Source organism: Protopterus annectens, chromosome 8.part0 (genome assembly GCF_019279795.1).
Source record: "Protopterus annectens isolate FY-2018-M chromosome 8.part0, PAN1.0, whole genome shotgun sequence".
In the NCBI taxonomy this organism is placed as follows: Eukaryota; Metazoa; Chordata; order Ceratodontiformes; family Protopteridae; genus Protopterus; species Protopterus annectens.
In genome coordinates, this window is record NC_056741.1 from 1,122,507,092 (window position 1) to 1,122,525,719 (window position 18,628).

Genomic DNA, 18,628 nt, shown 5'->3' on the forward strand with positions numbered 1-18,628 from the left:
CAGTGTCCGGCTCCTTCCAAGCCCTGGTGGCAATAAGGTCCACCAGGGGATCGGGGGGAGGGGACACCCAAGAGGTAGATGGCCCTGCTTCTAACGCCTCTAGGAATACGGACTAATCGGAGGAAGCCTTAGGGGCAGACCACCCCCCCTAATCCTGAGCATTTCCATGATGTCTCCAAAGGAGACATCCTCGGGGGGTGATCTTGGGGAGCCTTCCCCTTCATCTAAATCCGTATCTTCGGTAAGGGACTCAGGGGAGTCCATGTGCCTCCTTTTACACTTGGCTTTGTGAGGTACCTCCTCGGGGGGGCTGTCCGAGGAAGACTCCCCAGCAATATCAAGTTCCGCAGGAACACCCAGAGACGTCGGAGCAGGCTGTCCCGAAGGCCGGGTGATGGGAGCCCGGACCAGCTGAGAGGGAGTGCAGGGAGGAGCCGAAGCCAGGACCGGGGGTCTGGATACACACTCAACAGTGCCCTTTCCACCACCGTGAAAGCAGAGGGGGGAGCCACTTTCAATAGGCTCTGAGAGTCGGCTCCCACTCGGATCCGAGGCGGGGACCGGAATCGGGGCCAAGACCCTCGGATCCGAAGGACCCGTGAGCTCCGACTGGGACGGAGCAGAAGTCACACAAAGTCCCTCGGATCCAAAGCTCCGCCCACGGCTCCGAGAGGTCGGATCCGACAAACTCGAAGGACCAGTCGGAGCCAAAGTAACTAGTACTGTCGGCTCCAAAATACCCCCGGATCCGACGCGGCTCGGCTCAGAGTGCTCCGAACCCGGGAAGCGGGAAGGAGAAGGAGCGATTAGGGCAAAAAAGGGGGTCGAGCTCCCCCCCGGAGGGGGGGGGAGGAGGCAAGAGCACTCCCATCTGCAGCTGGGCCTAGATGAACCTCCTCATCATCCGGTCCATGTCTGCATCTGACATGCTGTAAGTAGACCTCGAAGAGGCCACCGAGGCAGACCTAGAGTGACACCTCGATGACCTCGACGGGGACCGGGTTGTCTCCTCCCCAGGTCCCGGTGAAAAGCAAGGGGACCGGCGCCGAGGAGGAGGCGATCCAGAAACCCTGGAAGGAGAAGCCCACTTGGCGGGCGGGGCCGAGGAGGAGTCCTCGGCCCGGCGCTTATGGTGCTGCTTCTTCTTGGTTTTTCCGGCCTCCCTATCCTCCGGAGCCAAAACGGGAGGTTGAGTCCCGACCGGAGGGAGGGAGGCAGGGGTGGTCGCTACCAAGGACTGGGTAGTGGCCACTGAAGAACCGGAGGTCGGAGCCGAGTCTGGGGGCAAAAGGCCCGCCAGAATCAGCTTTGATCTCCGGTCCTTAAGTGCCCTGGGGTTGAACGCTGCACAAATCGTGCATCCCAAAGAGAGGTGTTCAACCCTAAGGCACCTAACGCACAGAGTGTGGCCATCCGCCGGTGAGAGCTTATGGCCACACTCGGTACATTTAGAAAAGATGGCTTTAGGGGCCTCCGACATTGTTTAAAGTAAACCACACTCACTAGGCCCCTAACACACCACAAACACACACTACAGTACAGAGAGGGTAGGGAGGAAAAAAATTTAACAAAAAATAGATAAATAGGAGGGAACCTACACAAACTCACTCAATCACACAAAAAATAAAATTTCTTAGCTTTTCTTCACAAAAAACTACCAAATGCCAGGAGCTCAAAATCCAGCTTGTTGGCTTGAAGCGCGGCAAACTAGATCCGAGGTCAGTTAGGGTTGGCAGGGGATTATGGGTAAAGGGAGAAGCTAGGAGCTCGGATCTATGAAGTGGTAAAGGTTGCCAGCTCGGATCCGAGATCGGATCCGTATCCCAAAGGTTGCTGACAAATGAAGTTCCTACTTCAGATCTCAAGGTTTCCTTAATTTGAACTGTTAATAGCAGCAGTCTGCATTTAAAGTGGAATCTGTGTGTTGAGAGACAGCCTTACAAGACTATCTGCAAATATATAGAGCTGAGTACATTATTCTGTATTATTCAGCTAAATTGTTGCTTAGATATCTGTTGGCTTAGTGTTCTGCAAATATAAAGAGATCAGTATATATATTTTTTGGTTTTATAATTTGCACTCCGATTCCGCACATCTCTGTTTAAACCCCCCCCCCTCCCTGTTCTTGGTTGTAGTTTAAATTTGGTGGCTTTTGCAGTGCCCGCCCCACTGTAGATTTGATCTAGGACACTCCCTCAGTCAAATCTCTTTACCGCTTTCTACCCAATAAACCCTTTCTGCACTTGCTTTTAGTCCTTTTTAATTTAATTACATTTTTTTTCAAACTGTGTGTGGACTAATACTGCTACATACTCAAGTGTGCCAGCTTGCACTGCATGTGAACTTTTTTACTACTGTTTTTGCTACTTTTCTGGAAAAAATAAATTGTAAGCCTGTTTCCTACCTTTCCTGTAATTAGTGTTCCAGATACAGATTTGCTGTATCCAGGACTATTTGTAAGCTTCTGAGCCCCCAAGCCTTTCTGTGTTGGAGGGAAGCCTTCTAGCTTATCAGTGGGAGTGGTAAGCACTAGGTAACCTGTCTACCACATAAGGAGTGGTTCTGGCCCAGAATTTGTAGTTATTGGCCGTTTGGGCGGTCTTCCATCTCTCTCAACTTTCTGATTTGAAGGCCTGCATTTGCACTTGTTTGTCCTGTAACTCCTGGGCCCATCTCATTTGCTCACTCAAAAAAAAAAAAAAAAAAAAAAAAAAAATGATCTGCTTTTACTGTATTTGTGTTTCTTCCTACTTTATTTTGCTTTTGCGTCATCTTAAAAGTTCTCAATTGTATTTATTACTGCTTGTTGCAACTCATTCTAAGCCTTTTAGTTTAAGCACTTGGGCTTCAGACCATTTGTTTTACATTAGGAAAGTTTGTGGCCTGCACTGTGGTGGCAGGACAGGTAGCTTACATCCTTCTAAGTTGGGAACTGCTGATTGAAGGCTCAGTGTCTGTTATTCTAAAAGTGTATTAGTTCTGGTTTAAGCACTTGGGCTTCAGGCCAGTTATTTTACATTAAGAAGGTTCGTGGTCTGCACTCTTGTGGGAGGAGAGTCTGGACTCTGCCCTTCTGAGCTGGGAATTTCTGGTTAAAGGCTTATAGTGCCTGCATATTTGAACTGTTTCTTACTGAAATTGGTACACCTTGTTTGCTGTAGCATAGACTAGATCCAGGCCTGTTGAATCTAGCTTTATTTGTTTGCTTGTTATTTCCCTGAAATGCTAATTCCACCTAAAACGCGGCTTTTCAGCGCTTCTGTGTATCCCTAGTGATATCTGCATTGCTTACTGTACTTATTTCCTTGTTTCACTTGAAAGAAAGTTACTGTTTGTCGTTTTTGCATTTAAGTTACCTGTAACACATTGCATTTAAGTTACCTGGCACTTGCTCACTAAAGCAATTATATAAGTCAGCACTAAAATATTAAAAGCACTACACCCTCACAAACTCCCCTTGAGTACCTCGTTCTCCATTGGCCCTTTTTTTTTTTAATTATAAAGGAATTCCCAATACTATTCTAGCATGTCCAAAGGTCAGTTGTCAATCTCCTCTCCGGTCCAGCTGGTGAATCTGGGAATCTTGAGGCAATGTTACAACTGCCTCATGTACACTGACAACCCTCTCCTCCTCCCAACAAATTCCAACACATGTGAGAGAAGCAACCATATAGCCATTCTGGAGGCTAAGCTCTCTCAACTCAGTACTGGCGAAACCAGTCAGGAGGAGAAGGAAACCACACTCACTACAATTCCAGTCTCACATAGACCTACCACGACAGCAAACCAAACACAAACGCACAAAAACATACTCGGAGGCTCCAAATAAAATTCTGCCTAAGCAGCAGAGACCTCCAAAGCAGACACCCAAGCAACCGCTACCCCAAAGCAAAACACATGCAACACATAGCTCACAAAGCCAGTGTGCCGAACAGTCACAGCCATTAAGGCTAAACAACACACCTGATACACTTGTAATAGGTGACTATTGTCAGGCACACTGACGTCCCGCTCACCAGGCTGAACAAGAAGAAGGTCACGGTGAGCTGCCTGTCAGGCGCTAGGATCTGCCACATAACACAAGCACTCAGGTCACTCCAAGGCAAGTACAAATATGACTCAGTCATTATCCATGCTGGTGTGAATGACCTGAGACGTACCTCCCTGGACTACATGAAGAGAGACAGAGGAGCTCTCTGAGCATGTAGCCCAGGCCGGTATGACCCTGACCTTGAGTAGCATCTTATCCTCACCAAGAATGATGCCACAATATGAAGACAAGATGATCAATTTCAACAATTGGCTTAAATATTGCCGTCATTCAAAGGGGATCCAATGCCTGTCAGCCTGGGATGACATGCTCGACAAGCCATGATGCTTCGCTAGGAACGGCTTGCACCTGTCACCCCTGGGCTTTCAGATATTGGCAAAGGCTCTTGCTACCCCCATAGTGCCTTTTTTAGGCAAGGCTCAAAAGACAAACCCACCTCCATAGGTATCACAAGGGATAAGAAACTAAGAGTAATGCTACTAAATGCCAGAAGTCTAAACCTCAAGATGCACGCACTCGAAACTCTCCTTAGCATGGAGAACATCGATATATGTGCAGTAACAGAAACCTGGTTCAAGACTCCCGAGAGCACCCCAGCACTACCAGGTTATACCTCATACCATGCTTTTCGGCCCCAAAACTTGGACAGAACCACAAAAGGAGGGGGGAGTATCAATATTCGTCAAAGATACCCACACCTCCAGGTTGGTGGCACAGCACGAAGCATCAGAGACTATCCATGTGCAACTAATAGTGGGTAAAACTGCCTTCCAGTTTATAGCCTGCTACAGACCACCCTCCCAAACCCAGGAACCCCACTCAGCCTTCCTGAGAACACTGGAAAATATGAAGGTCTCTCCAGACACCATTATATTGGGCAACTTCAACTACCCAAACATAGACTGGGAGCATTACTCTAGCTCCAACACCCTAGCCCAAAGGTTCCTAGAATTTATAAACTCAAATGCTATGGAACAACTTGTTACCACTCCCACAAGAGGGGAAAACATACTGGACCTGATCATCACCAAAATGGGGACTCTGCTCCAGACCAGAAGTGTATCCCTCACTGGTAAGATCAGACCATAAACTAATCTCACTAGATATTCACATCCCGACTCCACCCCCTGCCCTGAAAATCACAATGAAAAACTTCTCTAAATCAAATTTCACACTCCTCAAAACAGAGGTGGAATCCTTCAAAGCCCCCGGGCCTGTGGAAAAAAACGGCCCAGACTGCAGAATCCTTTATAAACGCATTCTATGAACACCTTCAGGAATGCATGGATCATGCAATCCCAAATAAAACCAAGACCCAATCCTCCAAATGCAGATGTCCTGTCTGGTGGACCCCAGCCATAAACAAACTATACAATAGAAGAAGGAAGCTACTACATGATAGAGCAAAATCCCAAAAAGGGAAGGCATCTCTGATCAGTATTAGCAAAAAAACTACAGGCACTCATAAAATCGTCTAAGGCCAGCTTCGAGAGAAATACTGCACAGGACACTAAGGATAATCACAAGGCTTTCTTTAGTTATGTTAGGAACCTGGGTGGGAATTCCCAGATATGCTCAGAATTAGTCCAAACTGACAAAAAAATACACTGAACCCACAGACATTGCCAACAACCTAGCTGACCGGTTCAGTGCAAACTCCCCCCCCCCCCCACCAAAAGGGCAAATATCTATCCAAGCAGAGTGCTGCCCCCCCCCTGACATCTCAGTTGCTCAGGTAAGAGCTGCCCTCTCCAAAGCAAAAAACACAGCATCAATGGGACCAGAAGGTGTCCCGGGCTGCGTCCTACATGGACTCCAAGAAGAGCTAAATCCAAACATAAAACTACTGTTCAATCTCAGCCTTACTACAGGATATGTACCCAAAGAGTGGCGTACAGCAACAGTGGTCCCTCTCCACAAAGGTGGTGCCTCAACGGATCCTGGAAACTATCGCCCCATAAGCCTGACTAGCTTGGTCTGCAAAGGAAAGGATCATCATGGACCTCATAAATGGGGACCTACAGACACTGGATCCTACCCAGTTCGGCTTTGTTAAGGGCAGATCCTGCCTCTTAAACCTGGTTGATTTCTTTGAAACAGTCACCAAGGCCACTGACGAGGGGAAGGTGGTCCACACAGCCTACCTGGACCTCACAAAAGCCTTCGATACAATACCCCACTCGGGCATTATAGATAAGCTCACCAGCTTAAATATAAACCCCTATGTCACTAGATGGGTTGCAAACTGGCTCAAGGACAGAACCCACATGGTTAGAATTGCTGGAGCCATGTCAGACTCCAAACCAGTTATAAGTGGTGTCCCACAAGGCTCAGTCCTGGGACCTCTCTTGTTTGGTATATATTTCTCGGAGGTACAGGCCAACACGGAAGGACTGTGGCTGACCAAGTTCGCAGATGACTGCAAACTGGGCGCCATAATCGACTCAACAGCCGACACAAGCATCCTCCAAAAGGGCCTCATAGAAACAGACAACTGGTGCCAGAGCCATGGCCTCAAGCTAAACGCCAAAAAGTGTATAGTCATCCCCTTTGGCAAAAACAAAGTGCCCACAAATTCCATTAAGTACAGAAGTAATTAGGGACCTGGGGACACAAGTTGATAGCAATCTCTCATTTGACAACCACTTGGCCAAAGTAGTTAGAAAAACATTTTATATAGCCCACCTAATCATGAAGGGATTCACATCTAGATCAGGGGAGGTCATTGTGCCTCTTTACTCATCCCTCATCAGGCCCACAATTGAGTACAATGCCCCTTTTGGGATGTACCTTACCAGACACCTGCAGCAACTGGAAAGACCCCAAAAGTACCTCACTAAGAGGATCAAAGGGCTCAAACAGATGCCATATGCTGCCCGGTTAAAGAAACTCCAGCTCTACTCAGTGGCATACCGCCTGCTCAGAAGCGATCTGTGCCTGACGTATAAAGCCATGTCCAACCCGGAATTAATGGACATGCTGCACCTCAGAAAATCCAAATCCCATCGAGCTATGCGCTCGAGAGACTTGAACCTCAGCACTGAAATAAATAGGACATGCTGGAGGGACAGATTCATAACCCAGAGGCTCCCTTCACTCTGGAATAAAATCCCAGTCCAGGTTAGGCAGAGTCCCTCATTGACTCTCTTCAAGAGGAATCTTGATGAGTGGATGAGAGATTGTAGGTTTACCCCGGGTATCACTTCTGTGTCACTGTTAGACAGACAGAGGCACAGTATACTAACCTCGAAAAAGGGCATAGCAAAATTAATTTAAAATGGGTGGCGAAAGCCAAACACACTCTGGCTAGGCTTATAAATGCCCTAGGGCAGATAGCCTAGTATGAACCTATAATACAGAAGTAGATGAGAAGCATTGGAAACATGAATCACACAGTATTACAGAGAATGATGAAGAGTACATCACAGGGGATCACCCATTACCAACAATTTAAAAAACAGATGTGAGAAAACCAGACATAGTAGTCTGTAAAAGGAAAAACTTCAAAGATCAATGCACGCTAGGTTCAAGCAAGGCACCCTTTATTACTTGCAGCAAGGAGACAAAGCATGTAGGTACAAGGTTTGTCTAACTTTCTGGAGATCAGCATGTTATTCTTATACAGTTCTTTTCATGTCACACAGAAAATGTTACTAATCTACTGCGGACGTAGTTGGACACAGCTTTCTGTATGTTACACAGAAAATGTTACCAGACTTATTGCTGACATGGTCAGATTATTGCTGTCTTGCAAAAACATTTGAGAAAAACAACCTGGCCTTGGGCTTATTTTAGCCCTCCTTGATTCTTCAATTCATTTGTACAGTTCTAATACATACGTTACCTTTTGTCTAGATTCAAGGTGCATTTCTTGCTTTGGTACAAGTAATGCTGACTATGGTTTAAGCTTTCAAACATCTATTGTTTTCTTTATCAAGGCTTCTAGCAGCTGCATTTTCTCATGGCATAAGCAGAAATAAAATGTATCTTATTAAGTTTCTGGTATCTGCACATATTTTCATTGCATAAGCAGAATAAAGTATCTTTTATTAAGTTTCTAGTAGCTGTGCAGATTCATACAACACGAACAGAATAAATGTATCAACCCTTTTAAGCCTTTAATGCACTAAGTATGCATATTGCTATTATGCATTTTTCTAACAGTCCATGAAAAAAAAATAAATAAATAAAAAAATAACACTGATAAGTGAAATTGTTACACCTAATGACTACAGTGACTCAAATACAGAGGTACACAGTCATAAAATATCAAGATTTGCAGGCAGAAATGAGAATTGGTTACCCATTACTAATAAACCCACTCTGCTATTTAAAGTTCTAATAATAGTTGTTGTCCCCCTCTCAAAAGAATACTCCAGACTGGGAAAAAAAAAAGATATTCCCTAAGAAATAGCCAAGAAAACACACTCTGTTCAGACCAAGATTCATACTTGCAATTAGCAAAGAAAAAGCCTTCTCCAGGATAGGATCTGCAATACAGAATCAACTACCCGCAGAAATTAAAAAAAAAAAAAACTTGCTGGTATGGTATCTTTCAAAAGGGATCTTGAGCCACATATCCAAAATAAACTTAAGTGCACCTGCTTCAGAGGCACTAGCTATATGCTTGCAGCTTATCAATGCTGGTAATCCTATTCTGCCTATAGGGATGACTGCAATTAGGGATATAGAGAATAGGCAAGTGGGGGTTGGAATTTACTGAAGGAAGCTGGTAAAGGTACTGGGAACAAATAATTACAGAAGTAAAAGGAATAGTATGGGAAGAGGCCAAGAAGACATTTGGACTGCAGGCTAGTGATTGCCTTCCCTATCAGGGATTGATATCTGAATATAGACAAACAGAAAGGGACATGGGAATCCTAAATAAAAGACCTGCACTAGTAGAGTTTTTTTTAGTTGAATCTAGCACAGAAGCTTCTGTTAAAATCAAGAAATAATTAGTAGAATATATAAAATATTGCACTATAACTGTATGAATCAATCAGAAAAGATTGGGAAAAGAGAGTAATATGCAATTCCCAAAGAAACAATGGGAGGACATATGTATGGTTGCCAAATATGCAACAAGGTCTAGAAGATTTAGAATTGTTGCCTGAAAGTGTTTGCATGGATACTTTTATACCCCAAGCAGCCTATATTTTTTCCTCAGGTAGATGGGAAATGTTGGAGGTGTGATGGAGAAAAAATGTTAACTAGGAACATATGTCTTGGGAGTGTAATGAGTTGGCAAACTTTAAAAATTCCATACAGAGCACTGTGGCAGAAATATTGGGTAAGCAAATGGGTGCAACTAAGAAAATTATTGTTTGAGCTGGGATATAGGATCTGAATTGCCTAAACACAGTAAGGCCTTATTAAGTTTTAATTCTGGTGGCTGACAAAAATGCAATTACTAGAAAATGGAATTCAAAATCTAAATCAACTATATTTAAAGTAGTGAATATTGTAACAGGCAGCGGGATCTTCAGAAAGGGGTAGGAATATACTACATAAAACATGGAAATTGTGAGAACAATACTTGTGGAAAAATGTTTTGAAGGATGAGTGAGGTTTAAGAAAAGACAAGGAGTGAATAATTTATGTAATAATGTTGCTTATATAATCACATGTATTGGCATATATTCTATAATGTTTGTAAATGTGAAATTGTTAATATTGTTTGATTACTTTTATATAAATGCAAGTTGCTTATGTCACAAGTGATAATTCAATAAATTTGTTTAAATCAAATGCTGGTAATCTTGAATCTATTAATCCTTGTGGCATACATTGTAAGTAAAGAAACAATTACACCTCGTAAATACTGGTCTGTAATGCTGTAAAAAACTGTATAGTGCAATTCTAGCTGAATAATTTAGGCCAGTTTTCTTTGGGCAAGGACTTGTTCTATGCCTTCTGTGTGTAAGGAGAATGTTAGCTGTTGGTCCATAACAATGCCCAAATATTTTTGTTGAGTAACAGCTAGAAGAGGTGTTCATAGGAGCATTTAATGATTAGTGGTGGATTGTGCTTAATCCTTTGGTGGGTACTGGACAACACTGGCTGCTTTCCTAAGTTCCCATTATTTAGTCAATTCCATATGTTAAGTCATCTTTAAGGCCTTGTTGTATTATGAAAAGAAATGCATTAGATCATGGTACCACCATGTAATTTGCATATTGTGAACAATTTAAGTTAAGTATATCAAATGGGACTTTATGAGTATGGTGAAAAGCAAATGGATTAGAACTGATCTATGTGGAGTACCATCACAAAAGGTTCAGCTTTCCTAAGTATAGTTATGTAATTGTACTGCCGTAGTTCTGTTTTGAATACACAGAACCACTGAACAGCACAGCTTCCTATATCAAAACGTTGTAGAACAGTAAGCAGGCAGGTGTGATTCACTGTTTTGAATATATGTTTTAAATCTTTAAAGATAGCACTAGTAAGTTGTCCTTTCCCCTTTGCTTCATATATGTTGTTGGTAATTGTGTAAACTACTCTTTGTGTATTGTAACATTGTCAAAATCCATGTTTTAATAAGATAATAGTTCATATTTTAAAATATATTCCACTAATTGATTGTATAGAAGTATATCTTGTAATTTTGTTAAGGAACATGATGTTGGTCTTTTTATGTCTGGGATAGGTACAATGGTAGCATGTTTCTAGGTGTGGTATATAGTTTCTACAGTCATAGTAGAGCACAGTAATGTTACGAGACAAGGTTTTGGCTATACTTGTAGTTGACATTTTAAAAAACTTAATTTTAAAATGATTACTCACATTTAACTTTAAACATTAATAAACCAAATATTAAGCTTTATTAATTACACATTGTTACCACATTTTATCCATTTTAGACTAACACTTACCAAGGATTGTCAGCTTGGAAATATTTTTCCAGGTATTTATTAAGAGTATTGCACAAAGTAATTATTAAACAAAAGGATGACTGTTACCTCCCACATTATCCAAAGATTTGTTTTTAGAGGTAACAGTTAATGTGTGATAATAGGTTGGTTAACACAACTGTTGTATAGTACGTAATTATCTGGGTCCACAATTGACAAGATTGTTGTATACCAAAGAGTAGATGTACTCTTATCCACAGCATCCCTTGTCCAAAGGATTGCCTAGGAGGCATTGGAGGGGCTATAATCTGCTTTCCTGGGAAATGCCATGGGATCCCATAGAATGAGCTGGAGATTGTTGCTGTGGATAGGTACATCTTGTTTCTGTTCAACTTCCTACCACTGTGAGCTTCACATGGATAAGTGGTTATAAAATGAATGGATAGAAGACATTTCAACTACTCCAGAATGATGTACTTAACAAAACCATGCAGAGTTGCATTATAAATATGTAGGATATAGAATTTCCAGATTTATACATTGTGAAACCTGTCTTCAAGAGGTGGGAGTCTTTGTTAGTATTCACTGGAAAAAGGTGCCAAAGGAGGTGGAATGTAATGGAGAAAAGAACAACAGTATCTAACCTAATGTCCAAGGGCATCATGTACAATATACAAGGAAGGTCTGGGGCAGTAACTAATCTCCAAACATTGCATGGTCATAAACAAAAGCAATTGCCACTACTCTTTTTTTTTTTTTTTTTTTTTACACACACAGACACACATGCATACGCTGACATACTCGTATATTTTTGAAATGGAAATGGCTATATCACAGTTTCTTAGATGCATAAGACAAGCTGAGATAGTGCCAGTACTATTAGCTGGTCACCAATTGAAATGTCAGGACTCACAATGCCAAGTCCCAAAATGAGAAATAAAATTATTTCAGTTTGGTGAAGTAGTTTTCTTCAGATGTCATCTAGAAAATGCTTGCTTATTTCAGTTTGAAAAATCAAAATTTTTAGTCTTTTAATTTGCAGTAAAGTCTGTATTGTTTGATTTATATTGATGCATCTTATATTTTGCCCTTATGTCCTCAGATGTCAAGTTCTCATTAAATGTGGTCTCAGAGTTTCCAGCTATTTCATTTAAGGACAGAAACCAGCCATGGTGGTAGGACGTCAACCACTTTTGTGATATGTACTGTAGCACCCTAAAACCCATCAGTTCCGGCATGCAGAATTCTCAGGCAGCATTAATTTGTATGTATACTTTCACATTCATGTATACTAGCAACACTTTCAGAGAGCTGTTAGCTGGCCCTGTAAATAATAGCATCTGTGCAGACTTGTAGAATCCTCCCTGTGGAGATCAACCTCTTTCCATATTCTTCTTCCTCAGCAATGGAAGAACAGGCCTTCAGCTGTTCAGTCTCACTTATCCAGTCAACCCTCCCAACATTTTGCTGTCACCATAACTAGATACCCTGCTTCAGCAGTATCATACCAGCCTCAAGTGTATTTACTTTTACTGCCCTAAGCTTATTATGGATTCTGGCATGGAATATAGTGTTGAATACTTTAGTCGGATTGAGTTAAGCTCCATGACAAAACCATACTAGGTGAGGTCATAAAGAAGGAGATTTTTCATGTCAGCCTGAGTGAATTCCATAATTATTCTCTCCTCCACCTCAGTCAATATTCATATGTGTAAGATCCGTTTGTAATTACTGGGGTCAGTGGAAAGGTCTCCCTTGTGGGGGTAGAAATACAGCAGCCTACAAACAAATATTAAGATACAGCCAGTTTTTTAAATGATTAAGAACATGTGTAAGGGGGTATACATTAAGCATACATTAGGCTTCTCTCTATTCCCACAAATTATGTTTCCTGGTATCTCATTTGGTCCCATGGAAGTGGTGTTTCTGACCTAAGTAAGGGAAGAGTTGGCCATTTTTGACATAATTTCAAGTGAGTTGTGCTGCAGGGAGGAAGAGGGGAAGGGGTTTCCCTTTGTGGCTTAAAATTTGAGTCAGATATATATGCTAGTACATTAACTACCCATATCTGATGCTTCTGTATGATGATATAATTTTGACAGCAGCATTCTATGACTCGCTTTTTACTTCAGCCACACAGTATGGTACTAGGCAGACAAAGCTCCTGTGTTAAAATGTTCTGTGCATGCTAAATAACTGGAGACTGCAAACCACATTCAGTTATATAATGAAAATGCATAAATGTGTATTGCAACTTCTTTTAAGGTTTACTTTTCAGGTGCATGAAATTTACCACACAAATAATTCAAACATGGTAATGCCACTTTACAATTACTTCTCAGCTTAGAGTTCAGGAGTACAACATAGTAGTGAAATGACTGTTAAAAACAAAATGAATTGTTTTTTTTTCCCTTTAAATTTTAAAGATTTTCATTGACATCTTCCAATTAATTAAATCAAACATGTATACTAACAGGAATTAAAAGAAATGTAAGTTTTTAACATAGGGAATTTTGAACATTCAAACATCATGATAGGATATAAAATACATATAATGCATTTCATTTACAACTTAATTTATATATTCATAGTTTATCCTGCCATGTACTGCAAGGCTCAAGATCATGAAAATACCTCTTCAGTAACCAAAACTAAACTTAAGCAAATTAGCACATAAAAACCATGACCATCAAGAAGGACATATATAGAATAAAAATGATGCATTGGTCATACATATCTTACCACTTTTTTTACATATGATTGCTGAAATGCCAGTAAGGCATCAGCTGTAGTCCTGAAATCCACATGCAATTTGTATAATAACTCCCATCTATGTGCATATTCCCATATATTAGCCCTTATACTTTTCAACACTTATATAAAAGCAGAACAGCACTGTTAAGGGCATTATTTGAATTCAAACACTGACCTGATATATGTCTACAGACTGTATAACCACTGTAAGAAACATTTGAAAAGTCTTCCAAATTCTATAAATTCCATATTACTACAATACACTTATTTTGTCATCCTTAGTGTATTACATGGTAAAGTGAGACACCCCTGTGGTTTAATCAAAATATGTAAACTGAAATCTGTTCTTATTAACTGATTTCAACTTGCAGACAAAACGAATGAAATAGACTGATGACCACAGAACATAAGTCAATAATAATGCAAATATTTTGCAGTGGTGATGTTTTAATTTCACAGAATGAATGGTGTTTATAATTTCTCTACCTTCATATATGAGAAGTATTTAATATGTTTTCTGCATATGCAATGAAGATAAAACAAGTAAATTCTAAGTGTATTTAAATCACATCATAGTATATGATGAAAATGAAGCGGTGCACTGGAAATTCTTACAAGAGATTGTAATGTTCAAAGAAAACTGCCTCTACACCCGAAAATGAGTTACACCATTTCTATACCCCGTTTTTACAAATTTCTTTGATGAAGTTCACTAAGAAGATGTTCCATTTTTTTCTATGCAAGATCAACAACACTACATCTTTAAAGGACTTTTTCAGAATCACAACATATATTAAGTGAAGGCAAGGAAAATAATTATGCATCTGCACAATATAACTCAGAAGTAAAGTATCACCTCATATTCAACTGGCAATACTCAGTCCAGTCAATTCTACTTCTTTTTTTCTTTTAATCAACAAAACACCATTCAGTAAAGTTACCCCTTGTAATGCAAGTTGATATTATGCTAGTACAGGGAAGAGCAACCATCTGTTTTAAAACTTAACAAGTATAACTTATTTATACTATGCATCCCTTATTGTATCTAATCTGGATTAAATTGGTTCTCCTGCAGAAATCATCTGAAAGTCTCTACATTACTGACAGAGATGTCTGAAACTTAAATGTTTAAAACTGCAGTTACAAAAATGTAATAATGCACTAATGTCCATTTTCCCCCAACGTCGTCCCCAAAAGGCAAGAATACTCACAAAAAAAAAAGTTTACCGAGATCACAGTGGCAGTACAACCACTAAACTATGAGTAGCCATTAGCTTCACAGGTGTTATCAAACAAGCTCTGAAATGTTCCTAAAATTACAGAGAAATTCTTAGATTACGCATTAAAACATTAAATGGAACATTAAATGGAAAATACAAAAAAAGTTATTCAAACATTGCAGAACCATACCCGACAAAAGCTCTAAAATGCATTTTCTTTCTTGTTTACTTACCGTTTCCTTTTTGCTTTTGTCTTGCTGTTCAGTACTGGCCTGCTCACCATTTATATTTTTTCCATTTTTCTCTTGTTTCTCTACCTTGATGAGACGACTGATAAAAGCACCAGATGAGCTTGTAGATTTTCCGTCTTGTCCAGCTAATTCGGTTTTTGAGTTTTTTCTGCCCTTGTTGCCTCCCTGGATCAGTGCTTGGATGTTATCTCTCACAGTACCGTTTTTCTGTCCAAGCTCCACAGCCGAATTTTTCCGATGCTTTCCCTGTTGCAAAAATCCAGTGCTTGTAGTTTCTACGGCAGAATTTTTGCGAAAAGTGCCACTTCCTTGCCCTTTCATACCGACTTTGCTCCCGGTACCAGTTCCGGTCCCTCCAGAACGGGACCGCTCTGAAGCCCCTGTCTTTAGGTTTAGGGGAAACTCTTTGAACCATTTAGAAGCCATTGTGTTGCGGCTTTAGATTCGAACTCGCTTAGTAAGGAATCCAAAATCCTAAAACATGAAGTTTATTTTTTGATAACCACGGCGGGCAGTTGCTACACAAATGTAAAAAGATCACTCAAATACCATTTCCAGTAATAGCCCTTTTACGGGCAGCAGTAGATATTAATTTCAGGGACTACAGACAACGGTGTAAACACACAACCTCCTTTAAGTGACTAGTGGATAAATGTCATCGCCGCTGTCCAAAAAATGTCTGCCAGAAATATGCTTTTTCGATGGAGATTATCAGACCATCACTAGCCAAATCGAGATGCCATTACAATTATTTGATCTGAATATTCATCCCGGTTCCTTTAATTTTCTAATGTATTTACTGTAAAGGAAGTCGAGTTTAACATTTTATTTACAAACGGACATCTGTATTCTGCCTGCTCGAAGTTTGATATAAGAAAAGGTATTTGATTACATTAAAATAATAGAACAAACTTCATTGATTATAAAGCTGGATGTCGTTACAAATCTGTACCACTTCTGTATATCAAAAGAGTTATTTTCCCACTCGTTGTTTGCGCTTTCCCACTTCAGCTAATTGCCAAATACCTGTAATAATAAACTTGGCTATTAAAACTAGAAGAGCCGGCGCTAGCCAACGTGGGATGACCGGGTAGTTACCCAAAGACAAGCTGAATTACTACACAAAGTGCAAAACCTGAAGAAATACGTCCACAGAAAGAAAACATTGAAAACGCCCCTAATATGTACATTCCTCGCTAAAGTATTAACTTCATCTCTTCCTTTTAGTAAAAGTATACATTATGCTCCTCAAACGTGGAAAAGCTACGAGAGTCCTTAAAGTCCCTTTCTGGAAAACTCCGACCGCTCCTTCCTGAAACACCATTAAACTCAATAGCACGAGGATGTGTGGGCGTGAAAATGATAAAGAAGGCCGTTAGCATCACGCCCTCCTAACTAAATTCACACCGCCCCTTCAATGAAAGTGTCCCTACTTTACACCCACTACTCTAAGTCCTCTTATTTTGGGAATTCCTACTTATGTGATAAAATTAAGTGCAAATAAAATAGCAATGGGACATAAAATGTGCAATTTACACTTAACCGTTACACAACATTATCGCTATGGCCTCTTTTAGTTTCTGCTGCCAATGAAAGTTAAACTCAGAGAAAATAGATACCGTTAAGGTGTGGACTCTACATTTCCTGTGATTATTACACACACGCTGCCTATTTGTTGTACTTGACTGCACCAAGCAGATAAACAATACGACATTTTGCATGATGTCAACATAGGCCCATAAACTGGCCACTGACTTTAAGGGGTGAGCTGAAATGAAAAACATATCTTTTCCGACTGCTCATTTCCAGAAATACAATTTAGGACTCACTGATCTTGTTAAAAACAATACTCACTGCCGTCTTTTGCTAAGAGGAAAGAAACACATGACAGATCCTCTCTAATTCTGTACGTGTTCAATGGTTATCTTTTACTTTATTTTCCGAAATGCTGCCTTATTGGGTCAGTTTAGCGCCTGCAATATTTGTAGCCTTGGTGACCGTAGAATTTCTTAATGAGGGACATGAAAGATACAGTGAGTGAATGTTATTTCAAGTTTCGTCTTCTGCCTACTTCACAATGCTGTCCTATATTTTTTAAAGATAGTTTTAAAATGACCTTGTGGAATGTGAGTCACTTGTTCAAGAGGAGACACTGTCAAGGGTGATCGACACAGATGAAAGAAAACTGGTAAATGGGCAGTATTAGTTTGATGATCACTGTTAATGTAACACTCCGACCCCCTGTGCAAAACTGAAAAAAGAATGTTGATGCCGATTAGTTTAAGTAACCCAAAGGGAGAAAAAAGAGACAATGACTTCGGAATTTATATGAGAATAAGCAACAGCAAAATTGGGACACTGTAATGGAGGCGGTGGATGAGAATGGGAAGGAAGAATATACTTGTCAAAAACAAAGTTGAAGCGTGGTACTAGCAGATCGTGTAGCAGCAATTTAATTTTGGAGTACAACCAAAATTTATAACAGTAGATGCATACGTCTCAACATCTTAGCACAAGAAATCTGGACAATACCTAAAATAATGGAGGAACAAAAGCCCAAAAATAGGGACAGATTTTAAATATCGATCTTATAAACATAGAAAGTTGCTAGAATAGCATGATGTGTGTTATTGTGCACCTTTCTGAAGGCTATGAAGTTTGAAACTCGCAAGTATGTCATTATTCAGTGACTTTTAATCCTCGGTGATTTGCCAGAAAAACACAAATTTTACGAGAAACAGATAAAAAATATGAGGCGAAATTCTGGGAAAAAAATATGGAGAGTTGAGAGATATGTTGCCCATTATTGCTTGTTTAGTGATGACGATAAATTGAGATATTCTCAGCTCATTTAACTGCTCAACAGTGACGTTCAAAATTCACGTTACCTAGAAACAATGAGGTTAATCGCTAGCCAAGAAATACTATTAACAAGAAAGACGCGTTTTTCTGTATGTTGTATGGACTTTCCCATTTAGTACATTTATTTATTTATTTTACATTTGTTTACCGGGAAAGTCCGACTGGATATATGTCCATTTTCAGCGGAGGCCCGGGGAGAAAAGCTCCAGTTCGAAAAGTACAGTTACAAAGACAATAGAGGCATTTGGAAGTACATGTAAAATACATTAATCAGTAAGGCACAAACATACACACACACACACACACACACACATATATATATAATACATTCATCAGTAAGGTGCAATCGTACAGACAAGAAGTTTGGTTTCGCTAAGTTAACACTATTAAGGGACCTAGTCCTAATATGAATGTCTTAAAGAGTACGGACTAGACAGGGTTTCCATACACGACATTTTGTTCATTTTTTCACTCTCACAAGAAGTTAGTCACATATTTCAAGAAATGTTCAAAACCTGTTAACTATCCATAGTTTTCATGGATGTCTCTGATTTTGACTGAAATTGTCCCTCCTAAAAACTGTCGAATTTTGGAGAAACTGTAGTCATTACACTTAATATATAAGGGAGGGTT

At 40.4% G+C, this 18,628-nt stretch overlaps 1 protein-coding gene across 1 annotated transcript in view; it reads right to left on the reverse strand.

Moving 5' to 3' along the window:
- SHE (Src homology 2 domain containing E) overlaps nucleotides 1-16,459 on the reverse strand; it is a 1,455,638-nt gene extending 1,439,179 nt beyond the window's left edge. Inside the window, exon 1 of the mRNA XM_044080648.1 lies at nucleotides 15,116-16,459. Within this exon, the coding sequence (XP_043936583.1) occupies nucleotides 15,116-15,559 (444 nt within the window). The 5' untranslated portion in view covers nucleotides 15,560-16,459. The remainder of the gene's footprint in view (nucleotides 1-15,115) is intronic.
- Nucleotides 16,460-18,628: the final 2,169 nt, after the last annotated feature.